This window comes from Podarcis bocagei (genome assembly GCF_964188305.1).
Source record: "Podarcis bocagei genome assembly, chromosome: 8".
Lineage (NCBI taxonomy): Eukaryota > Metazoa > Chordata > Lepidosauria > Squamata > Lacertidae > Podarcis > Podarcis bocagei.
Genome location: NC_138133.1, coordinates 93154564 through 93180651, shown reverse-complemented (window position 1 = coordinate 93180651; position 26088 = coordinate 93154564). Strand labels below are relative to the sequence as shown.

The window sequence follows — 26088 nt, the reverse complement described above, 5'->3', positions numbered from 1 at the left end:
GATTGCACTTAGTCAGCAATTTCTTACTTAAGAAATTGTCATTTTATTTACTTTCGGGGGGGAGCATAGGGTAACCTAAAAGACCCTTTACTCTACAGTGATTAGTAGGAAGATTTGCATTCCCAAATGTAAAGTGTTAAATTACCACTCTTTGTTAAATTACTACACATTGGGGCATTATAAGAACATAGTTTGAGAACTCTTGCTACACAAAACAAATAGGTTTATCAACTAAAATTGTCTGACATAATAGGAAAGATCTTGCAATAATTAAATTCAAATCCCATTACTAGTCATTTGTAAGATTTGGAGAAAATTTAGGAACAAGTTAATCCCAAGCTACCTGCTTCTTGCAGCAATCTTTTAGAATATGGAATGTGAGGGGAAAGACCAGTTAGTTGAAATGAAATTCTGGGAAAGAGATATGACTAAATTAAGGTCTGTGATGGAAGAAGAGTTAACATATTGAAAACATATTTAGTAGATTTAAATACCGCCCTGCACCCGGAGGTCTCGGGGCGGTTCACCAGCTGAAATGTGAGTTTGATTGGAAATAACTGACTTTTTATGAAAAACTTACAGATAAGGCATAACACATCTAGATTTCAGAGATGGCATGAGTTCTTGAGTTCTTGGTCTCAAATATTTATTGATTTATCCGCCCTTTCCCCTCAAGTCCTTGACTGGGTTACAACCATTTAAAATACACCAGTGAAACAGTTTTGAAAACCTTGCGGATACAAAACAAAAACAAAAAGCTGCAATCACAAAAAATTGGGTTGGTTAATTATGTCAATAATCAGAGAATTAATCCTCATTACGTAATTAAAAACTAAAATGGGAAATAATCAAATTTATTGTATACCGACAGAAAAATGGAGAAATTCACTGCACAACTCTGGGCAGTGAATTTGAAAGTTGTTGTGTTTTGTTTTTTTAAAAAACAAAGCTTTAACCCAATGGTATCTGACACCACTTGGCTTAAGTTATAGCCAATACTCCGTGATCAATCGCAGAAAGGAAGGCATCTGAAACTATTTCATGTCATGTGAGACTGCCCAGTGCTTCAAGAACGTTTTTGAGAGCCTGCGTTGACAGCGAAAGGGAATATTCTCTGACAGAAACTACTCAGAAGTCTAGTTATTTATTTGATAGTACACATTTAATGTAAAGGTGTATATTTCTATTTTTTATAACATAACTGTTAACCTTGAGTCCCCGTGGGCTCACCAGAAACTCTATTTATTATTGATTACTCATGTTTACTTATTCTAAAATATATTAGCTCAATCAATATATTCTATTTATGTCTATGTTTCAATCACTGTAAAATACTAATAAAATTGCTGGCACGCGTGTGAGTGTTGGCGAAGGATGCCTGAGCGTGGTCCTGACTTGGTTGGGGTGGCAGTTGCTCTTCCCCATGGAGGCCGCACGGGGGCAGCTGGTGCCACATTCCCTGGGAGTTCGGTCTGTTCAGCAAAGGGGTTGGAGCTAAACTGACCATTCAGTTTGCATCTATATTTGGAATGTAGTGCATCCGCCATATATTGTAGAGCTGGAAATGTGCAGAAAAAGACAATGAAAATGGACAGTGGCTTTGTTTATTTTATTTCACATTTATACACATTGATTGCAAAAAAACACCCCAAAAAACCCTCAAAGTGGTTGTTGTTTTTACTTATACCCTGCCCAAGACACTCTGGGCGGTTTTCAACAGAATATAAAGAGTACGGCAAGAAGTCAAACATTAAAAGCTTCCTGAAACATAGCTGCCTTCAGATGTCTACGAAAAGTCATATGATTGTTTATCTGTTTTGACTTCATCTGGGAGGGCGTTCCACAGGGCGGGCGCCACCACCGAGAAGGCCCTCTGGCTGGTTCCCTGTAACCTCACTTCTCGCAATGAGGGAACTGCCAGAAGGCCCTCGGAGCTGGACATCAGGGTCTGGGCTGGACGATGGAGGTGACCTCCAGGTATACAGGGCCAAAGCTGGTCAACAGGGCGCAGGGAATTTCCTGGGTGATGGCGATGCCCGCCCTGCTTTTCTATTGCAGCTTGCCTGCCCGCCTCTCTTCCCCTCCCCCACAGGGCTCCTGAGAGCTCCAGCACACTCGGGGCTGCTTGCATCACAATCGCCGCCCGTGTCATCCCTAGCGCCAGGCTACCTGGGCTGCCTGCTTGTCTCCCTGGCTAGCAGTGGCAAGGAGAGGGGATCCTATGGCAGCTTGAACACCTGGATGGCACCCTGACACCCTTCTGGGGCACTCCCAGGCAGCTCACTATCCCTGCACCAAGACATCTCGCAGGGGATGGCCATCTTCGCTCGCTATGACGACTTAAAAAAGGAGATTGATGCCCTCGTGGCAGAAAATGACGAGCTGAAGCACCTCATACAGATGCTCAAGGAGAACCAAGAGCTCAAGTCTATCCTACGGAACCAGTACAACGAAACCAACTTGATCCCCAAGTTTGAATCTACCCGGGTTGATGCCAGAAGTAAGTGCTACAGTTGACGGGGGGGGGGCTCCTGTGAGGCAGGCTGGTCCCCCAGGCAAGATCTTACTCTGGAGAGCAATGGGGGGGGGGTTCAGGCCTTAGGGGACAAGGAGGAGCCCCAGAAGGTGGTCTGCAGAGGGGCACAATCCAAGGAGCAGGACTGCTTCTGGGATGCAGAAGAGGGGAGAGCACGAAATGTTTTCCCAAAACGAGGGCTAGCACCCCATCCCAAACAATCAGTGAAAGTTGTTAAAAACAAACAGAAGTTTATGTGGGAATATTGGCAGCTAAAGGGATTGTGAGTTTGGGGAAATGCATTTATAAATTTTATTTCTAGTCTGTTCTTCCCCCTGGGGAGAGCCGAGTAAACAATGAACAATAAAAATGTAAAGCGAAGTGAATTAATCACCACCATAAAACTAACAATAATCAAATAAAACAGGCACCAGAAGCAAAAATAAAGTATCCATCAGGCACTCCCCCCCTTCCCCAAAGGTGGAATGTAGGAGAAGGCTGCACCTCAGAAGGGAGACGACTCCACAGCCGGGGGGCTGCTGGGGAAGTTCCTGCTACACCGAACCCCCTTCCTAGGAGAGCTTCATCTGCAGACCTTAACTCACATTTCAGAAATGTGGGTCCCAAATTGCTAAGGGCTTCACAGGCTTGCGGCTGGGGACTGACTCATCTTAACCTGCCTGTTCAACCCCACAGATTCGGTCCTCAACAACGCCTTCCAGGACAGCCACAGCTGGGAGCAAGCCCGCTTCGCCCCCAACACCAACTTCAGGGTGACTGTACGCCGAAGGCTTCCAAGCGACAACACTCCTTCAACCGTTTCTTCACCCATTTCTCCGGTGGGTGGAACGATGATAAGAAGATCCTCTCCTGGCCCACGGGTGTCCACGCCCCTCAACATGACGGACAGAGCAGCAGGACTGCAGGTCGTCCGGTTTGCTCCTGACACCACGACAGGTGAGAGCCCGTCTCGTCTCCAGGAACATGGCTAGCGGGTGGGGGCAGGGCTGGTGGCACGGGGCGAGTTGGGGTGTGGGCCAGGATGGGCCCTCTGCATGGCACCAGCAACTCAAGTGGCTACTTGAGGTGGGGATCTTTTGAGGGGCACCAATGCAAGACTCTCTTGCTGGGTTGCCATTCTGGTACTGAGCAGGGTCCACGGGGTCCTGGGTCTCAGCTGTGCAGGTCATCATCACAATAAGCTTTACTGGACTAGCCAAAGGCCACAACGAAACCATACAAATGCTATGAGGAAAAGAAATATCTATATAACTATATATAGAAAGCAGAGCCACTGCCTGAACCATCAAGATCATAACATGCAGATGCTCGTTTTGATTGGGGACTCCACAAAGCATAGAAGAGTTTCCTATTTAGGCCTCTGAATCTCACAATTCACTGCAATTTTGTCCAGGTTCTTCCTGATCTTTTTTGTCCCCAGCACAAAGAGGGTCACATTATAAGTAACTGGAGCATTAGCATCCCTGAGCAGCCAGAGACCCCTCTCTGCCAGGGAGAGACAGCTTTCCTGGACAAAGGATTTAGAAAGCGTCTCCCAGGTTCTGAGTATAGTGGGCACTGGAATAAATCATGCTAGATGTTCTCCACCTGCGGTTGCCCAAATACAACATCTGTCTGCGTATGGAACCCTATTGTAACACCTGTCCAGAACAGCAGAGGACATTCCTGGGAAACACAACTCAGTAAAGGCATATCCTCATGAATCTGGAGGACGTTTAGACAGGGGGTTGGCTCTAAAACACACTGTTTTTAAGAATGAAAACCATGGGGAGCATTGGGAAGATTTGATCACTTGTAAATCCCGTTGAGATTCTGTCCAGTAACACCCGTCCCTTCAGCTGCGCAGATCAAGGGAAGCGGGTGGCCATGAAGCAACTGGCCATTTTCTTGGGCATGCCCACATCTCCGCATGAAGCAGTGTTACAAGATGTGTGTTACCTCCATGTGTGTTCAGCGCTCATGTGCATTCCTACACTCACCACGAAGAGGTTTAGGACCTTTTGTAGAACTAGAACGTGTGTTTGTTATGAATATGCACTCACCCTTACCCTCATGCCCACTGACAAGAGGAATGAAGCAAGGTTGGTTTGTTACATGAAATGAGAGCTTACGAATGCTGCTTCAGGCAGCCAAGTCACCATGTAAGCAGGCAGCAGCTCCTACAGCACATGCACACCTTGGTCTAAGAGTGAAAGAAGGATCCCTATTCAAAGCCTAAAGAGGGCAGGGCATTTGTCACACTAGAAGTGAAGCAGGAAAGCGAAGGAAGCAACGCACAGGGTGCGGCTGGTCCCTGAGAGCATGGAGTGACAAGGGGATCCATGCTGGAGCTTGTGAGAACTAACCAAGCCCTGAAAACCTGGGGTTTAAGTATGATTTCCAGCCACGTTTAGGTTATGGAGAGGGGAGGAGGCTTTGGGATACGTAATTCCTACAATACCTATATTCTATTGTTCTGTCGCTCGCTTCTTATTAAGTTCTGGCCTGCTTCCTAATTTGTTTACTTAATTGGGAGTAGAAGGGCTATGGCCTGAGTGAAAAATAACTAACTGGCTACCTTTGTTTCTTGAGCTCTAACTTTATGTATCATTGTCTACGTGGAACCTTTTTGCAGGTGATGCAAATGAAATTTTTGCTGGTAACCCCAGATTGCTGTGCTGATCTTTACATAAAATCTTAGGAGATCTGAAAGCCTTCCGGGGCATCAGAGATAGGAACTAGATCAGCATCAGGAAAGTTCGCTGAGGGGTATTTTCTATTAAGAATATTAAGAATCAGGTTTATGCCAACTGTGCTGATATCATGGTCTACATGAATAAACCATAGGAGAAGTTCAGATTGGCTCACACCATTTCAGCAGCACCTGGGAGAAGGTGCAGGAGCACAGAGGAACTCCTTCTCTAGAGAAGCTAGACTGGCTCCCTCCTTGTCCTGCTGGCAAAAAACTGTTGCACCTTTGAGCTACAAGTTTTTGAGAACTGACTTCTTTTCATAGAATCATAGAGTTGGAAGAGACCCCAAGGGCCATCGAGTCCAACCCCCTGCCAAGCAGGAAACACCATCAGAGCACTCCTGACATATGGTTGTCAAGCCTCTGCTTCAAGACCTCCAAAGAAGGTCTTTTAATGAGAGGGATGATGCTATGCTGCTTTCATTGTGATTGTCTTTATGGTTTTTAATGGATCGTTGTGATTGTCTGTATGTTTTTAATGGGAATGATTTGGCAGGGATGTAATGACACTTGTAATGTGGAATTATTTATGGTAATTATGGTTATATAATAGATGGATAATGGTAAAAGATGCAGCAAATTAAAACTTAAACCTCATGGAGGCAGGGAAGGAGATCTGAAGGCTCAAAAGAACTTTGCATTTTAATGTTTGATATTGTTGTTTTATATGTATAAAATTATCAAAAACCCAATAAAAATAGTTAACCACTATCTTGGAATAATTCCATGTTGATCTGTAAGCGTAAATAGGTTGGCAAGTGGTAATGCACACCATTCTGTATGCTTTTTCAAAATCTCAAACAGAAATCCCGCCAGAGCCGGGGACCTTGGCAAGTTTTAGTTCTGTGATTAGTTCTATAATTTCATCTGAGCTTACCAATGGCCATTTGGGTATATTTGAGGGAACAAGCTTGTCAGCAATAGATAGAAGACAAGGTGAATCATTAAATATTTTAATTTTTTAAATAAAGAAATTCACCTAGGTTTGAGGGGGAATAGCATATATATTTAGAAGGAAATTGGTGTTCAGATGGCCAGAAGTTATTTGCCAGGATTTATGATTGTTCATTTTTATTGCATTTATTAAATGTGTCCATTTATTCTGATAGTATATTTTCTTTTTCTTAGCAATAAGATAATTATATAGCTTCCTACATATAAAATAGATTTTAAAATTTGTTATATCTCCTTTTTTGTGAAGGTCCCTAAGCAAAGTTCTGAGTAATATTTTCTCTGTATAGCATTCCTAGTCAAACCAAGGAGAAGGATTAGGGAGGGCCACTGATTCAGGCTTAGCTATCGTACTGCAGTGGTCTATTAATTGAGAATAAGATTATACTGCTACCTTAATAGTGTGAGTTGATAAGGGTTGTCCTCAGATGTAACATTCTATCTGAGTCCAAGAATTTGGCAATCACGCCTTCAGACTGCAGTGACCACCTAATCTTTTCAAAACGCCGTGGTCACCACCTAGTGCCCCTGCCCCCACATCTTGTTGCGGAAGGCAGATAACGGACAATCTGTGGGTGGCGCAGTGCAGCCCCCCCTACCCGGTGGGGGGGGTCAGCAGGGCTAATTACCCACATATTAACCCTGAATTACTGGCATGACTGGGGGGTCCAATCTCTTGGGAGGCAGCCATATCTCACAGCAGGAAACCGGAAGCTGACCACCTATTCTTTTCCAAAACACTATAGATGGGTTGTTCTGAATGGCCAGGCTTTGAGATTTTATTTGCTGGTCTGCACTGCAAAGTCGAAAGTAAAAGGGAATTGCCACTTTTCTGTATGAGATCCAATAGAGAAGTTAATATTGGAACATAAATATAAAGAACATAGGACGCGGGTGGCCCTGTGGTCCAAACCACAGAGCCTCTTGAGCTTGCAGATAGTAAGGTTGGCGGATAGGATCCCCGTGATGGAGTGAAGTCCCATTGCTCTGTCCCAGCTCCTGCCAACATAACAGTTCAAAAGCATGCCAGTGCAAGTAGATGAATAGGTACTGCTGCGGAGGTGTCAGCTTGCCAGCTGCATGCGTTGCTGCACTCAGCAGAGAAAACACTCCCGGCAGCCAGCCATAAATTCCTTTCTTTATTTCCTTCTGACAAGATTACATGCAGAATAAACAAAGTGACCCGTCTCCCATGACGCGTTGCTCTAACTAGTTTCTCTTTTCCCTTTCCCTCGAGACCAACACAGCCAACGGCTCAGCCCCTTCCGTTTTCCCCTGTGACATGGATCCCTCTGAAGCACCCCTTCCTCCCCAGACTCACTATCCTCTTCTCTGTCTTCTGAGGAGGACTCAGTACTGAGCAGTGGAGATCGTTCCCTGTATCCTCTGATTCTTTCCTCCCTCGCTGCCTGCAGTTCCCTGACAGGAGGGAAGGTAAATGGCCTTGGTCCAGTATATCTGAAGGAACGTCTCCACCCCCATCGTTCTACCCAGACACTGAGGTCCAGCACCGAGGGCCTTCTGGCGGTTCCCTCACTGCAAGAAGCCAAGTTACAGGGAACCAGGCAGAGGGCCTTCTTGGTAGTGGCGCCCTCCCTGTGGAACACTCTCCCACCAGATGTCAAAGAGAACAACAACTACCAGGCTTTTAGAAGGCATCTGAAGGCAGCCCTGTTTCGGGAAGCTTTTAATGTTTGATGTATTATAGTATTTTAGTATTCTTTTGGAAGCCGCCCAGAGTGGCTGGGGAAGCCCAGCCAGATGGGTGGGGTATAAATAATAAATTATTATTATAATATTATAAACAGTGTTTCATCTCATCATCTGAGGGAGATAAACATTTATCAAAATTACCTATTTGTTACCCATATTTATTAGGAAAGTTTGGGATAGAGGAGGATGTGCCAATAAGAATTATTTCATATGGCAGACCGAATTTGATTAATATTAAAAGGACAGCTTTAGAGAATTGTCTGTGGTCAGGATGTTTGAATGAAGAGAACCCAGCAGTGTTTACCTCAGTCGCTAACCAAATTTCTTGGAATAAAATACAGTTGAAACCATTGAAATATTCAATGAGCCAATAAAGGCTGAATGCATGCGTGCATGAAGGACTGTTGGCAAAATTGTAATTAGCTATTGGTTATTGTTAAAGTTCTAAATGTGTGGGCAATATTAGAACAGTCTGTAATACCATATGACAGCTGAGCTACTTGTCCTATATGATGTGATATACACAGATATACGCAGATACACATACACACATAGAATCATAGAGTTGGAAGAGACCACAAGGGCCATCGAGTCCAACCCCCTGCCAAGCAGGAAACACCATCAGAGCACTCCTGACATATGGTTGTCAAGCCTCTGCTTAAAGACCTCCAAAGTAGGAGACTCCACCACACTCCTTGGCAGCAAATTCCACTGTCGAACAGCTCTTACTGTCAGGAAGTTCTTCCTAAGGTTTAGGTGGAATCTTCTTTCTTGTAGTTTGGATCCATTGCTCCGTGTCCGCTTCTCTGGAGCAGCAGAAAACAACCTTTCTCCCTCCTCTATGTGACATCCTTTTATATATTTGAACATGGCTATCATATCACCCCTTAACCTCCTCTTCTCCAGGCTAAACATGCCCAGCTCCCTTAGCCGTTCCTCATAAGGCATCGTTTCCAGGCCTTTGACCATTCTGGTTGCCCTCCTCTGGACACGTTCCAGTTTGTCAGTGTCCTTCTTGAATTGTGGTGCCCAGAACTGGACACAGTACTCTAGGTGAGGTCTGACCAGAGCAGAATACAGTGGCACTATTACTTCCCTTGATCTAGATGCTATACTCCTATTGATGCAGCCCAGAATTGCATTGGCTTTTTTAGCTGCCGCGTCACACTGTTGGCTCATGTCAAGTTTGTGGTCAACCAAGACTCCTAGATCCTTTTCACATGTACTGCTCTCAAGCCAGGTGTCCCCCATCTTGTATTTGTGCCTCTCATTTTTTTTGCCCAAGTGCAATACTTTACATTTCTCCCTGTTAAAATTCATCTTGTTTGTTTTGGCCCAGTTCTCTAATCTGTCAAGGTCCTCTGGGGTGTTAGCCACCCCTCCCAGTTTGGTGTCATCTGCAAATTTGATCAGGATGCCCTTGAGTCCATCATCCAAGTCGTTGATAAAGATGTTGAATAAGACCGGGCCCAAGACAGAACCCTGTGGCACCCCACTAGTCACTCTTCTCCAGGATGAAGAGGAATCATTGATGAGCACCCTTTGGGTTCGGTCAGTCAGCCAGTTACAAATCGGTCAGTTACACCCTTTGGGTTCGGTCAGTCAGCCAGTTACAAATCACATACTCACACATAAGCCATGAAAGTCAGGTGAAATTTTGGGGAAATTAATCCTGCGTCCAGTCAGCGCTTCCCCTGTGCAGCTCTGCTTTGGGGCTTGAGGCTGACCTGGCAGGGAGCAGAGTAGCAGCGGTCCTGCGTCCATGTGAGATGAGGGATAAATCAAGTCCAAAGACAGTCCGGTTCTTATCTCTAGAAGCGTTTATTTACAGAGCAGTAAATCCATCAGAACTTTCCAGCATCTTTCCCGTGCTCCAAAAGCACACACACAGCCTCTGAGCTGAGCTGTGTCTCAGGCAGAATCGAAAGCAAGTCTGAACACAGACACAGACTCTGACGCACTTCCCTGAGTCAAGCTCCTCCCAGATACAGGACACCACAGAGTTTTAACCCTGTCAGTTCCAAACTCCACACCCCCTCTTGTCCTGCATCTGGGGACAATAGCCAACAATGCTTTCCCCATACACAGACCCTCACAGAACTCCTCGTGCTTCTGGAAGGTTAATGGTTTTGTGAAACCATCAGCGAGGTTCTTGGTTGAGGGACAGTATTTCAGAGCAACTAGCCCCTCATGAACGCTCTGACATACATTCCAGAAACGTATGTCCAAATGTTTGGTCCTCGCCTTGAATTGCCCCGTCTCGGCCAATTTGAGGCACGGTTGATTGTCTTCATGCACCACAACGGGAAGACAATTCTCTCCACAGATTTCCTCGACCAAACACACATAGAACTCCAGCTCTCTGCAAACCTCTGATAGCGCACTGAACTCAGCTTCAGTAGACGAAAGCGCTATGAGACTTTGCTTCCGGGACCTCCACCCAATCACTGAGTCCCCAAACTTCACCACTAGGCCTGACACTGATCTGCGGTCCTCAAGGTTAGCCCAATCCGAATCCACCCAGGCGGTCAACTTGACACCGCCCTCAGCTGACATCTTGAGGCAAAAGTCTTTGGTATCTTGCAGGTAATGTAGCACCCGTTTAATACCATTCCAGGCCTGCACACTAGGACTTGAAGCCTCTCTACTGAGCAGATTGACAGCAAAGGCAATGTCTGGTCTGCTCCACTGTGACAGATACAACAGACTACCCAGAGCTGACTGAAAGAGTTCAGTATTTTCGAACACAGCGCGTTCTACTTGATGACACTCCTTCACGTAACCAGTCTCCATGGGTGACCTGGCACCTGCACAGTCAGACATCCTGAACTTCTCAAGCAACTGTTCAATCTTACCTTCTGGCGAAGCAAAAAGCTTCCATCACTTGCTCTTGTGATCTCTATGCCTAAATACGATTTGACATCTCCAAGCTGCTTTAACTTGAACCGTTTTCCAAGCTCCTTAGCAAACTTCTCCACCTGTTTACTTGTCTGTGCCATGATCAAGATACCATCAACGAACACCTGTACCACTTGCTGTTTCAAGCCTGCATCCCTAATGTAAAGACAACTGTCTGCAACACTTCTCCTGAAACCCAGCTCTTCCAAGGCTTCATGTAGGCACATATTCCAATTCCTGGCAGATTGGTGTAATCCATAGATGGATTTGTGCAACCGCCACACGACGCCTGGCTCACTGACTTCAAACCCTGGAGGAGGAAGCATGTACAACTCCTCCTGGAGATCTGAGTTCAGGTAGGTGACATCTACATCAAAATGGTTCACCTTCCAACCTCTCTGTGCTGCTATCGCCAAAAGCGTTCTCAAAGTCTCTGCTCTCGAGGTCGGCGAATATACCTCTGTGAAGTGGACACCCTTCCTCTGTGTGAATCCTCGGGCCACTAATCTCATTTTATACTGTGGTTCTCCAGCTTCTGTGGGTTTAAGTCGGTAAACCCACCTGCAACTCACAGCTTGCTTTCCAGCCGGCAGCTGAGTGAGAACACACCAAGAGACTCCATTGAGTTCATCTCCTTCTGCATCGCCTCACGCCATTTACTAGCTTCTTCCTGAGGCAACTTTTGAACATCCTCAAAGGATTCAGGCTCACATCTAGCCACACCAACCCAGACACTAGTGGCTTCATACCTTTCAGGAGGCTTACCCTTGGTTGACCTTGCTGACCTCCTCAGCGTGAATTCTGGAACTGCGCCTGATTCACTTGGATCAACCCTACCATCTCCTGTGTCAGAAACTTCCCCCTCTGACCTGCTGCACCGTTTCGGGCGTACAGCTGGTTCTGCTGGCCATGATGGCTCTCACTCCTTGGCTCAGACTTGACAGAGACCTGTGGAGGGGTCTTGGGACTCCCTTTTGGAGAGGTTCGGAGCCTCTGCCTTGGAGATCCCGGCTCTGGACTCTGTGGCTGTGGACTGTGCACCTCAGCAACAGGTTCAGCCTCGTCCTCCTCCTCTTCCTCATCTGAGTCTAACAGAACATCCGGGTTCCCGTGTAGACGTTTCCACCCACTCTGCTCGCAAAACTCAGCACTGCCGCTAATAAGCAGCTTAGACTGGTTGCCAGTAGGGTATGCGAAACGCCACGCCTTTGAACTCGGCTCATAGCCTACAAAGATCATCCTCCTAGATCTTGGCTCACCCTTTCTGCGCATGGCCTTTGGAATGAGGACCCAAGCCTCACAGCCAAACACTCGCAGGAAGTCCACTTTCAGTTTCTTTCCATGAAGCAGAAAGTACGGTGTGTCTCCCACACTTGAATTGTACACCCTGTTCTGAACAAAGCATGCTGCCTTATAACTCTCAGCCCAAAAGCGCTGTGACAAACCCGAGTCTGCCAACATAGCATTCGCTGCTTCCTGTAGGGTGTGATGTTTTCTCTCCGCAACCCCGTTCTGTTGCGGAGAATAGGGGGCCGTCAACCGATGACTGATACCTTTCTGCCTGAAAAACGTTTGCAGCGCAGAACCTGTGAACTCCCCCCCCCCCGCGATCAGATTGAAAGGAAATCACCCTGGTAGAGAAACGCAGCTCTACCGCTGTGATCCAATCCCTGATCAGTGCAGCCGCCTCCGACTTGTGTTTAAGTGTAAACAACCAGGTGTGTTTCGAAAAATCATCAATCAGAACCAGAATCCATTTAGACCCAGCTAAAGAAGGTGTTGGCATGGGTCCTGACAAATCTGCATGCACAAGTTCAAAGGGTTTACTGGTTCTCCTCTCTGACCTGGGGTATGTGCATGTTGTGACCTTTGATTGCTTATAGGCTTGACAATCTAAGTATCTGTCACATGCCTTGAACCTACATCCAATTGTGTTCTCTGCGGCTTCTTTTACATATGACCACGCTACATGCCCTAGGCATCTGTGCCAGAGATGTAAACAATCATGGTGTGGTGGGACATTTGCACACTGCACTTGGGCATCTTTAATGGACTTTCCACCAGCCCCATTTTACCAACAGACCCATTTTCAATGGGCATCTCCACCAGAAAGAGCCTATCCTTCCTCTCAACACTGTAGATCTTCTTCCCATCCCTGTAGAAGGAACACAGATCGTTAGAGAACGGAACATCAAACCCAGCAGCCATAAGTTCTGATACACTTAAAAGAGAATGTGCAAGCTCTGGAACCAAAAAAGCTTGCACCTCGTAATCTATAAAAGAACAGTACAAAAACCCAGTTTCAGTCAGTGGTCTCTGAGACCCATCTGCTAATGTGACGTAGCGTCCAGTTTTAACTGTCTTGCAGTTCCTCAGGAGCCCTCAGGAATTCACGAGGCAATGAGACGCTCTGGAGTCGATTATAAGAGATAAAGTGTCTCTCTGGCTGTTTTCCAAAGCTGCCATGGCGGTGCTCGCACTCCCACCGGTTGCCATGGCCACAGCCTCCCCCCGACTAAGGCTTTCGCAGTTTCCCAGAGACACCATCGCAGCTGTGAGGTGATAAGATGCCTTGTCTTTGTTTTTCTCCTGGCCTGCTGCTTTCCCACGTCTTTGCTGGGAACCGGCCCTAGAACCACCACTTATCTGCTTTGTTGACATTCCTCTCCGGACAGTGTCCTTGCCTTCCTGGGCCTCTGCAGAACAATGCCCTTCGCTGTTGGACATCTCCACAGAGCACAAACAACGCTTGGAGACTTTGGCCTTCCCAGAGCTTTTGGAACGGCCTGCACCCCCACTCCTGGGTGCCCAGCTGCCTGAGGAACGGACTGCAACTGCCTTCCTCTTCCCAGCTCTCAGCCTCTCTCCAGCACTATCACACAGACATGTCAAAGCATAGAAACAGCTTCCCAAAACAGTCCCAGCCCCCTCTGGGCTTGATGCTTTCTCTGGGCATCTCTTAGCCCCCTCTGGTCTGGCTCCCACTGCGGCTTGACATGCCATCTTCAGTGCCTGCCACGCGACCCAGGGCTTCTTCCCTTGAAGGTTTGGCAACAGCCAAGCATCAACGCTGGCCCTTAAAATGGCTAGCACCCTTTGCTCTCTCTCCAGAGCTGCAGCCACGCCTGCACTACAAGCCCCCACTGCTCCTGCAGACCTCACTGGGCTGGGCAAGTACTGGATTGGCCTGGGTACACTCCCAAAGCTTCCTTTCTTCCAGCCAGTAGTACATGCGCTTACTCCAGGCTTCCCAATTGGCCCCACTCAGTCTTTCACCGGGGTAGCTCTCATGGCCTTGCTGTGGTTGAGCAGCAGCCATCTTCCACCCCCCGGGGCTTAAACGTACTCACACGTTTGCCAGCTAGCTGGACCTCCGAAGCAGCAGCCTCCTCTTGGCTCTGCTCTCCAGCAGCCTCTCCCACTGCCCTTCCTGGCAGGAGCTCAAAGCAGCTCAAAGCTGGCAATCTTCCTCCCTCCTCACACTTGTCAGGAAACGCGGAACCCCCATAACCTTTGGGGAAATTAATCCTGCGTCCAGTCAGCGCTTCCCCTGTGCAGCTCTGCTTTGGGGCTTGAGGCTGACCTGGCAGGGAGCAGAGTAGCAGCGGTCCTGCGTCCGTGTGAGATGAGGGATAAATCAAGTCCAAAGACAGTCCGGTTCTTATCTCTAGAAGCGTTTATTTACAGAGCAGTAAATCCATCAGAACTTTCCAGCATCTTTCCCGTGCTCCAAAAGCACACACACAGCCTCTGAGCTGAGCTGTGTCTCAGGCAGAATCGAAAGCAAGTCTGAACACAGACACAGACTCTGACGCACTTCCCTGCGTCAAGCTCCTCCCAGATACAGGACACCACAGAGTTTTAACCCTGTCAGTTCCAAACTCCACACCCCCTCTTGTCCTGCATCTGGGGACAATAGCCAACAATGCTTTCCCCATACACAGACCCTCACAGAACTCCTCGTGCTTCTGGAAGGTTAATGGTTTTGTGAAACCATCAGCGAGGTTCTTGGTTGAGGGACAGTATTTCAGAGCAACTAGCCCCTCATGAACGCTCTGACATACATTCCAGAAACGTATGTCCAAATGTTTCCATGCTTCTGTGAGTACATTCTATACATTCTGTTACTCACCTTTTATAGGACAAAGAGTGAGAATTCCACACGGGGAAACACCTACTGTGGAAGGGCCCAGAAGGTGTGACAACAGCCCTCTGCTCTCACTGCAATAAGCCACTTCTACCCATTTGGACTGCTTGCAACATTAAGTGGGGTCAGGGCCGGCCCACCCATGAGGCAAGTTGAGACAACCGCCTCAGGTGGCAGGATCCACTGGGACAGCAGATCACAATCTTTCTTCCCTGTTGTTTTTGATGTAGATCTTCCATTTCTCTCTGCTATAAAGCCTTAAATGGCTCAGGACCGCAATATCTCAAGGACCGCCTCTTCCCATATGAACCTACCCGGACCCTGAGATCATCTTCTGAGGCCCTCCATTGTGTGCCTCCTCCTCAATAGGTCAGGAGGGTGGCAACACAAAAATGGGTCTTCTCTGCAGTGGCTCCCTGTCTATGGAATGCTCTCCCCAGGGAAGTTCGCCTGGCACCTTGATTATACACCTTTAGGTGCCAGGCAAAAACTATAGGAGTGCAAATATCCAGAGTGTGGGGTCAGGTGGTATTACTATGAGGAATTATAAAATATGCATCAAGCCATTGTGTCCACAATGAATGCATTGTGTTGAATGGGTTTGATACATTGGCAATAATTTCTGATCAAATCCCACAACCCTCTGCATCTCTTGCCATTTCCTCTACTGTCCATTTCTCTTTCTTGACAAGTCAAGTACGCAGCCCAGTTGTCGCCAGGCAGGCATCCTGGGCCATAAAGATAGTGGGCAAGTTTCTTTGATGTAGCTTTTCTGATATGTTAAACTTAGGGCCAGGAAACAGATCTCACATGAAGGTGATAATGATCGCTGTCCTCCTGGCCATCCCTCTTATCATGTGTATTGATTGTTTATGACCTCTGGGGTTGCTGAATGCGCTCCTTTGTAGTTTTCATTCATTTACCCAAAAATATGCATGCTTAACTAGTGTTTGTAGTTTAACATTGTCCCCACGTGGGGTTTGTTGAAATGCTCAGAAGAAATCTGATTGGTTCTTACGAACACTCTGTAAAAAGCTCTTTTGTGAATAAAACAACCTGGGCCAGGGTCTGGAGGCACGCAGAGATTATTATACGCACCCTTCCCAGAGTCTTGCTGGTTCAACCCTCTGTGTGTATTCTTATTAATCAGAGTTCAATCCTTCCTTTACTCAAGAACGCCTCAAGAAAAACCCCTTCCAATCTACGCCCCATCCCAAGAGACAAGGGTAGGGCGAGCAGAGATTACCCACCTCCGTCACTGGTGTTGTGCAATGCCAGGTCCATAGGCAATAAAACCACCACCAGGCGTGACTTTTTGTCTTGCAGGGGATTGACCAGGCTTGTGTGATGGAGACCTGGGTACTTTAAGGCGAAGTAGTCTCCCTACATGAGATAACATCCCCAGGTTTCTCTGTCCTCCATCAATCGCAGACTGCGGGTCGGGGTCGGAGGAGTAGCATTGTTAATCCGGGAGGATTGCTCTTTCAGAGCTCTGCCAGCACCGGCGACCTCCGGCATTGAATGTGTTGGTCTTGTGTGGGGCACCAAGGAGAGCTTGGCTGTCTGGCCAAGTGTACCAACCACCCAGCGCACCGGCAGCCACCCTGTCAGACCTGCTGGAGGTGGCGGCTGGCTGGGCCTTGGAGTTCCCAAGCCTATTGGTTTTGGGAGACTTCAACATCCATGCCGATGCCACCCCCTCCTCACAGGCTCTGGACCTAGTGACTTCCATGGCAACGCTAGGCTCTTCCACTTTGTTTTGGGCCCCACTCATCAAGCAGGCCACACACTGGATTTGATCTTTGGTGCTGGCATAGATGTGATCATGCCATGCCCTGTGGAAGTGCCATGGTCTGATCACTATGCTCTGAAAGCCAAGATTGACTTCCCGCTCCTCTCCTGCTCGAGTGGCGAGCCTATTTGGGCTTGCCCATGAAGGCTGATGGATCCTGATAGATTCCGTCAGGCCTTGTGGGACCCTGCTCCTCCTGGCGACTCATTACATGACCTTGTCTAGAACTGGAATAACCAGCTCTTGGCAGCTATCAATGAGATCACGCCTAAGCGCCCTCTGCGACCCTGTCAAAACCGAGCCCCTTGGTTTACCGAGGAGCTCCGGAAAATGAAGCAGGATCTCAGACGGCTAGAGCGAGCATGGCGACGGACTTGTGACGGAGCTTCACGAACATCTTATAGGACACTTATGAAAGCTTATGAGATGGCTATGAAATCTGCTAAGAAATCTTACTTCACAGCTTCCATTGCATCCGCTAGCTCTCGCTCGGCACAACTGTTTAGAATAATTAGGTCGATAACGTCCTTAGAAGGACAACCAAATATAAGCACAAATTTGACTCACAGCTGTGAGGCATTCATGAGCTTTTTTGCGGAAAGTCCTGTTGCTCCGCCGTGACCTCCATGCAGATACAGTGACAGAACTGGAGGCCCCTCAATTGTGTTGGAGCATTTTGATCGGATACTCCCTGCTGATGTGGACAGATTCCTCCAGGCTGGTAGGCCCACCACCTGCCTCCTCGATCTGTGCCCATCTTGGCTGATTAGGGCATGCCCAGATGTCGTGCAGACCCCCCTGGTTGAAATTATCAGTTTGTCCTTTGGCATGGGGATATTCCCAGGGTAGCTGAAGGGAGCAGTGGTGTGTCCGCTCTTAAAGAAAACTTCACTAGATCCTTTAGATGTATCCAATTACCGCCCAGTTTCAAATCTTTCATATCTGGGTAAGGTAATTGAGAGAGTGGTTGCTGAACAGCTTGGTAGGTTTCTGGAGGAAACATTGGCTTTAGATTCATTTCAGTCCAGGGTCCATCCTGGTTTTGGGACCGAGACGGCTCTAGTTGCCCTTACAGATGATCTCCATAGACAACTGGATCGAGGCAGGCCAGGACTGCTGATTCTTTTAGATTTATCAGCAGCCTTTGACATGGTTGATCATGATCTTCTGGACCACCGCCTCGCCGACATGGCGATACAGGGCATAGCCCGTAAATGGCTGTGCTCTTTTATCTCTGGTCAGGTACAGAGGGTGGCGCTAGGGAGGGATATGTCATCGCGTCACTCCTTGGTGTGTGGAGTGCTGCAGGGCGCAATCCTCTCCCCGATGCTTTTTAACATCTTCATGCGCCCCCTTGCCCAGATTATCCGGAGCTTTGGGCTGGGCTGTCACCAATATGCTGAGCTCTATCTGCTGATGGATGGCCACACCAACTCGACCTGGACACACTGACCAGATGCTTGGAAGCTGTGGCTGGATGGTTTTGTGGGAGCCGATTGAAACTAAATCCTTCGAAGACAGAGGTCCTTTGGCTGGGTCAAGATGGTATGGGGATGAGGGACCAACTCCCTTCTCTTGCGGGGGCCCAATCAGTGCCACTGCCTTCTGGTAAGAGTTTGGGTGTAATCCTTGACGTCTCCCTTTCCATAGAGGCTCAGGTTACAGCAACAGCCAAGGCAACATTTTTCCACTTTTGCCGCATCAAGCAGTTGGTCCCTTACCTTTCCCACCCTGACCTGGCCACAGTGATCCATGCGACGGTCACCTCCAGGTTTGACTACTGTAATTCGCTCTATGCGGGGCTGCCCTTGAAGCTGTCCCAGAAACTCCAGCAGGTGCAGAATGCTGCAGCAAGGCTCCTCACAGGGTTTCTGCCACGGGAGCATATTCACCCAGTGCTTTTCCAGCTGCACTGGCCCCCGGTGGAGTACACGGTCAGATTTAAGGGCTGGTTTTGACATTTAAAGCCCTTTACAGCCTAGGACCCTTGTACCTACGGGACAACCTCACCCGGTATGCCCCACGAATTACCTTAAGGTCCGTAAATAGCAACACCCTAGAGGTCCTGGGCCCTAAGGAAGTTAGATTAGCCTCAGGGCACTGCAGGATCTGATTTCTTTCCGCAGGGCCTGTAAGACAGAGTTGTTCCGCCTGGCCTTTGACTTGGAATCAATTTGATTCCCTCCCCCTCTTTCTTTTTTCCTTTCTCCTCCTATGATGAGGCTGCATTTTAATGTTTTAATGTTGTATTTTAAACTTGTTTATTAAGTTGTATTTTGATCAACTTTTTATTATTGGTTGTTAGCCACCCTGAGCCCGGTCTTGGCTGGGGAGGGCGGGGTATAAATAACATTTATTTATTATTATTCCTTTTTAAACAGGTCTTTAGTTGACCCTTTAAAATGTGGCTTTTGGGGGAGGGGATGTTACTGGATTATTGTTGCACATTCAGGTGATGAGCAAACCCTCCATCATGGGTAGGCAAACTAAGGCCCGGGGGCCGGATCTGGCCCAATCACCTTCTAAATCCAGACCGCAGATGGTCCGGGAATCAGCATGTTTTTACATGAGTAGAATGTGTCCTTTTATTTAAAATGCATCTCTGGGTTATTTGTGGGGCATAAGAATTTGTTCATTCCCCCCCAATATATATATATATATATATATATATATATATATATATATATATATATATGCTTTCGTAGATTTTCACGGGTACAGGAATGCAGGTTTTGGTGTCTTCGGGTATCTTCCCGTGTAAGAGTTGGGGTGTCTAGGCGACGTTTCGACGAGGTCTCACTCGTCATCTTCAGGCTGGTGCTTTCGGCTTCTTGTTACTAGAACAGAGCAGGATCTCAGTGTTTGAGTTCCTCTATAAATACTGTTGAGGGGGTGTGGTGTATAGCCTCCAACGTTCTGGGCAGAGAGGAAGTTCCCAGGTTATTGTGCCTTTTTTTCTTTTGTTCAACAAAAGAAATGTGCAACAAAAGAAAAAAAGGCACAATAACCTGGGAACTTCCTCTCTGCCCAGAACGTTGGAGGCTATACACCACACCCCCTCAACAGTATTTATAGGAACTCAAACACTGAGATCCTGCTCTGTTCTAGTAACAAGAAGCCGAAAGCACCAGCCTGAAGATGACGAGTGAGACCTCGTCGAAACGTCGCCTAGACACCCCAACTCTTACACGGGAAGATACCCGAAAACACCAAAACCTGCATTCCTGTACCCGTGAAAATCTACGAAAGCATATATATATATATATATATACACACACACACACACAGTCTGAGGGGCAGTGGACCAGCCCCCTGCTGAAAAAGTTTGCTGACCCCTGCCAATCTTCCAGGGTGTAGCAAATATGATGCAGATCATTGGATTCCTCCCTGTAGCTGCCTTCAGTCTCAGCATTTGGCATTGACATTTTACTAAAGAGGACCATGAGCCAGACTTCCTCCACCAGGCGTCCTCCAGATGTTTTTGATTGCAATTCTCACCTGCTACTAGCCAGCATCAGTCGTGCGATGCTGGGGCAGATTGTAGAGATGGTCCACAACAGCTGGGGTACAGAGGTAACTGAAACATCTTTAACTTCAAAAAGCGCCAGAATTGCTGTCATCCAGCCACCGTAAATACCTTTAAAGAGAACAAACCAAAGAGAAAACTAGAGCCAGAACCTTCCAAAAAAATGCAGACCATCTCTATGACCATAGAACTCAGGGCTTCCCTTGTTGTGATGCCACTAGTAGCTTCTGAGTGTTAGGGATGTGATGCCCTGTGAGGTCAGTGCGACCCCGACGCTCAGCGGAGCCTCTCTCTCTTCTTTGCAGCTAATGCCGCTTTATATCCAGCCCATCAGAGTCTTGCCACGTCCTCCTCTCAAAGTCCCAAAGGCTATTGCTATGAGTGCTCCTCTCCGGTGCATCCACACCATCCACAGACTTCCTCCTCCCAAAGTCCCAAAGGCTATTGCTATGAGTGCTCCTCTCCGGTGCATCCACACCATCCACAGACCTCCTCAACAACTTCCTCTGACCCCAGTAACACAAATCTTGAGGGTGGCACAGTGTACGCAGTGGGAGTCCCCCCACTCTGGTCCTTGCCCAGCTCCATGTCCCCTGGGGTCGTCTTACCTCCAGGCCGCCCCAAAGTTGCCAGGACACAAACAGTAGACATCACCACGCTCCAGCCCAGCTCTGGGGGCTCCTATTCTACGAATCCGAACCAAACAAGAGAAATTGAATCAACTTGGTCCTGGCCCAGCTCCATGTCCCCTGGGGATGATACAGTCTTCTTACCTCCAGGCCGCCCCAAAGTTGCCAGGACACAAACAGTAGACATCACCACGCTCCAGCCCAGCTCTGGGGGCTCCTATTCTACGAATCCGAACCAAACAAGAGAAATTGAATCATATTGGCCCTGGCCCAGCTCCATGCCCCCTGGGGGTTATTCAGTCTTCCCTCCTCCAGGCCGCCCCAAAGTTGCCAGGACACAAACAGTAGACATCACCACTCTCCAGCCCAGCTCTGGGGGCTCCTATTCTCCAAATGCCAACCAAACAGGAGAACTTGAATCAACTTGGTCTTGGCCCAGCTCCATGTCCCCTGGGGATGATACAGTCTTCTTACCTCCAGGCCGCCCCAAACTTGCCAGGACACAAACAGTAGACATCACCACTCTCCAGCCCAGCTCTGGGGGCTCCTATTCTCCAAATGCCAACCAAACAAGAGAAATTGAATCATATTGGTCCTGGCCCAGCTCCATGTCCCCTGGGGATGATACAGTCTTCTTACCTCCAGGCCGCCCCAAACTTGCCAGGACACAAACAGTAGACATCACCACTCTCCAGCCCAGCTCTGGGGGCTCCTATTCTCCAAATGCCAACCAAACAAGAGAACTTGAATCATATTGGTCCTTGCCCAGCTCCATGCCCCCTGGGGATTATTCAGTCTTCCCTCCTCCAGGACACCCCAAAGTTGCCAGGACACAAACAGTAGACATCACCACTCTCCAGCCCAGCTCTGGGGGCTCCTATTCTCCAAATGCCAACCAAACAAGAGAAATCGAATCATATTGGTCCTTGCCCAGCTCCATGTCCCCTGGGGATGATACAGTCTTCTTACCTCCAGGCCGCCCCAAACTTGCCAGGACACAAACAGTAGACATCACCACTCTCCAGCCCAGCTCTGGGGGCTCCTATTCTACGAATCCGAACCAAACAAGAGAAATTGAATCATATTGGTCCTGGCCCAGCTCCATGTCCCCTGGGGATGATACCGTCTTCTTACCTCCAGGCCGCCCCAAATTTGCCAGGACACAAACAGTAGACATCACCACTCTCCAGCCCAGCTCTGGGGGCTCCTATTCTCCAAATGCCAACCAAACAAGAGAACTTGAATCATATTGGTCCTTGCCCAGCTCCATGTCCCCTGGGGTTGATTTAGTCGTCTTACCTCCAGGCCGCCCCAAAGTTGCCAGGACACAAACAGTAGACATCACCACTCTCCAGCCCAGCTCTGGGGGCTCCTATTCTCCAAATGCCAACCAAACAAGAGAAATTGAATCATATTGGTCCTGGCCCAGCTCCATGTCCCCTGGGGATGATACAGTCTTCTTACCTCCAGGCCGCCCCAAACTTGCCAGGACACAAACAGTAGACATCACCACTCTCCAGCCCAGCTATGGGGTCTCCTTTTCTCCAAATGCCAACCAAACAGGAGAACTTGAATCAACTTGGTCTTGGCCCAGCTCCATGTCCCCTGGGGATGATACAGTCTTCTTACCTCCAGGCCGCCCCAAACTTGCCAGGACACAAACAGTAGACATCACCACTCTCCAGCCCAGCTCTGGGGGCTCCTATTCTACGAATCCGAACCAAACAAGAGAAATTGAATCATATTGGCCCTGGCCCATCTCCATGCCCCCTGGGGATTATTCAGTCTTCCCTCCTCCAGGCCGCCCCAAAGTTGCCAGGACACAAACAGTAGACATCACCACTCTCCAGCCCAGCTCTGGGGTCTCCTTTTCTCCAAATGCCAACCAAACAAGAGAACTTGAATCAACTTGGTCTTGGCCCAGCTCCATGTCCCCTGGGGATGATACAGTCTTCTTACCTCCAGGCCGCCCCAAAGTTGCCAGGACACAAACAGTAGACATTACCACTCTGCAGCCCAGCCCTGGGGTCCCCAACTCTCAGGATACCACCCAGAATGCCTCTCTCAATGTTACCCGGGATGCTTCTCAAAATGCCTCTCCAAATGCCTCACAGAATGGTCCTGTCTCAGTGCTAAATCTCTCAGGCCCTCTAAACAGTGCTGATGTTGCTCAGCGCTGGTGGGAGTCTCGGCCTTTCACCCCTCCAAGTGCAGCACTCAATGCCTATGTATGCCAAGCATGGCCTGCCATGAGCATGCCAGCACTGCAGCAGGCATTGGCGCTGGGGCAAGCAATGCAGCAGGCACAAATCCTGACTCCAAGGAATGAGAAGCTATTGGGAGGGGTAAAGGAACTAAGGCAAGCCCAAGCAATGACACAGCGACAGGCAATGGAGCGGGAGCAGATGCAGCCTAGGGCATGGGCGCAGGCACCCGTAGTGACCCAGGCACCAAGACTGACACAGCAGCAGGCATTCGAGAGAGCACAGGCACAGCAATGGGTGAAGACCTGGGCAGAGATGGAGCAAACAGCACGACGACAGGAAATGGAGCGGGCACACTGGGCCCAGGCCCAGGCCCAGGCCCGGGCCCAGGCCCAGGTAATGACCCAAGCACAAGCCCAGGCACTTGCACAGCCTATAATCCTGAGAAGCCCTGCCCCTTTCATACTGCAATCCCCACTTGTTGGTAGGGAAGCCATGCCACCCCCTTTCCAACTACCCTCTCCCAAAGCCATGCCACCAACCCACCTTCCTGCTAATCCACTCCAAGCCCCACAGAAATATCCCGATGTGAAGCCAAAGGAGCGCAGAGCCTCCACTAAGCAAGAGACTGACATGAAGACCAGCAGCGATGCCAAAGGAAAAGGTGAGAGGGACCAGAACGGAGCTGGGGCAGGCAGGCAGGGTGGAGTGGAGCAGAGCTATGTGGTGGGGGGTACAATTCACAAGGAACTGCCACTAGCCCTAGAGCCAGCAACAAGCAGCAGCATGGGCAGCCCAGGCCAGCACCATCAGTGCTGCTATTTGCAACCCCAAAGAGCTTATGAGGACAGTGCCCTGCCCTGGAGGAGATCCAGAAGCCCAAGGGACAGCGGGAAATCCTCTGTGGTCAGAGGCAAGGCATGATCTGCCCCTAGATGGCTGAGGGATGCCCAGGAAAGTCTGGTGTAAGCTGGCTATATGTGGGCACTAGTCAGGGCCCATTTGCCAGAAGCTGAAGTTATCATGGGATCGTGGGATCATGAATAAATCACAGCGGGCAACTGAAGGTCAACATCAGCAACTCTTTTTCTGTGAGATTTTTATTAAAGTTTTTCATAATAAATAAAATAGTGTCTACAAAAAATACAAATAGAGTCCTCTCCTAAAAGTAATTCTTAGCCCTTACCACACACAGAGGATAGTAGCTCCTCCCAGCTCTCACTTCCCACTCTGGGAGACTAACAGTTCCCTGTTTCTCACCCAAGGCCCTCCATCAACCATCTACCACTCCCATTCATATACAATCTCTGGACCTTAATAAAGGCCCCAGACATAGGACTCCAAGGAAAAAACAAAAAGAAGAAAAACAAAAAAGAGAGACAAAAAAGAGAGGAAGGAAGGAAGGAACAATAAGAGAGAAAAGAGAGAGATAAAAAAAGACAAAAGAAAAATAAACGCTAGAGAAAGATACAAACAAAAAAATCCCTTCTGATTTTCCATCTGCCGGTAACATAAAAAAAGGAAAAGGGATTACCATACTTTACCGTGTACAACACGCCCCCATGTATAAGACATCCCCTATTTTGGACAAATCAAAATTAAGAAAATTGGAGGGGGGAGAGATTGTTGAGCTTTTTTGGGAAGGATTGCCCACGGTTGTTGAGCTTTATTCAGGGGGTGGTCCACAGTTGTTGTGCACGCATCGCAAAAGTCACCTATCCTCTGTCCCATCGCCAACAAAAGCAGCAAACAGGCTGCCCAATTGCCGCATCAACAGCCAATAAACACCAGCCCTTGCCGCAGCCACCAATAACAATCTCCGACTCACAGCAGCAACCAATCCCATGTCCCCACAATGCACTACCCATATGTAAGACAACCCCCAATTTTAACATGATTTTTGAATAAAAAAAAGTCTTATACACAGAAAAGTATGGTATTTAAGACATTTAGCCCATGCTAAAACCCATCTTCTGCACTTTCTGTTAAGCAATATTTCTTTTAAGTTAAGGTGTCTCAGAAGCATTCATTTTGTTTTCCCACTAAAAGTACAAGAGGAGTTCCCTAATTGTTATTATTGGCTAATGTCAACCATATTTTTTCTTTTCTATTAACTTTACTTCCATTAATTTCCACCACAGTTACTCCATATTGAGTGACAGCAAATTCTTCTTTCTATCCATGTCCATTTTAAAATCTCTCCATTGTTATCACATATTGGAATAATATTCATTTTTCTTCTTATTATATATCCTTTAGTTCATGTCCATTTCCATATGCTCAAATTCCACTTCCTGTTGCATTTCCATTTCCTGTTGTATTTACAGTGCTATCCTGATCTCCTCTCCTCTAGAAACTTCCATTTTCATTTTTCCCAGTCTTTTCCCAGAGAGAATACCATAAATTTGGCAGCATCATTCTCTGAATTTGCTCCAAATCATATACAAAATACTTTCTCTCTGCTAGAACTGAAGAATGGCCAGGACTGAAGTTTTCCCTAAAGCTTTCCCTACCTCAACTCCATCAATGCCAAATCCAGGTAATTCCCCATTTGTGATTGTATCTCCTCCTCCTCCTCCAAATCCTTGTATGGAATGCATTTCATTTCCGCATCTGCTTTCTTCATCCAGTCCTGCCAGCTTTTCATTGATTTGGTCTGAAGCATCTAGGTATTCTTCATTTCCATTTTCCATTTCAGATCTCTTTGACTCATTTTCTCTCCACCTTTCTTTTCCACTGATTGATTCCAATCATTTTTAATTGTTCAGCCATCAACTGCTGAACAATGCCAACAGTCACTGGGAGATCTAAAGGTACCTTTGCCATACTGGATGCTTTTGATGATTTGAATATTATTAGCAACTCTATGTTAATATTTCCACCTTAAAACCACAGCCACAACATGTCTTATAAGAAATTCTTTTCCACAACTGGAAATGGCCGCTTTACTTTCAGCAGCAA

The 26088-nt window shown here is 47.8% G+C and overlaps 1 protein-coding gene and 1 long non-coding RNA gene across 8 annotated transcripts in view; one reads left to right on the top strand and one right to left on the bottom strand.

The window, feature by feature from the left end:
* Positions 1–2115: 2115 nt before the first annotated feature.
* The window catches only part of LOC308592707 (uncharacterized protein), a 31252-nt gene continuing 7279 nt past the window's right edge, over positions 2116–26088 (top strand). The window contains exons 1-6 of one of the 7 annotated variants that reach the window (XR_014010618.1): positions 2116–2500; positions 3212–3472; positions 20600–21073; positions 21239–23523; positions 23704–23791; positions 25594–25666. Coding sequence is in view for 2 of the 7 variants with exons in the window: in XM_081204353.1 (XP_081060479.1) it covers positions 2314–2500; positions 3212–3472; positions 20600–21073; positions 21239–23791 (3475 nt within the window). In the remaining 5 variants the exon portion in view is untranslated. Of the gene's footprint in view, positions 2501–3211; positions 3473–20599; positions 21074–21238; positions 23792–25593; positions 25667–26088 lie in introns of those variants that run through there. The other 6 variants (XR_014010622.1, XM_081204354.1, XR_014010619.1 and 3 more) reach the window with 6 other exon arrangements.
* Positions 20667–21232, bottom strand: LOC308593104. The gene is made up of 2 exons (XR_014010715.1): positions 21018–21232; positions 20667–20861 (listed from the first exon to the last, which is right to left on the bottom strand). It is a non-coding gene; the product is annotated as an uncharacterized lncRNA (long non-coding RNA).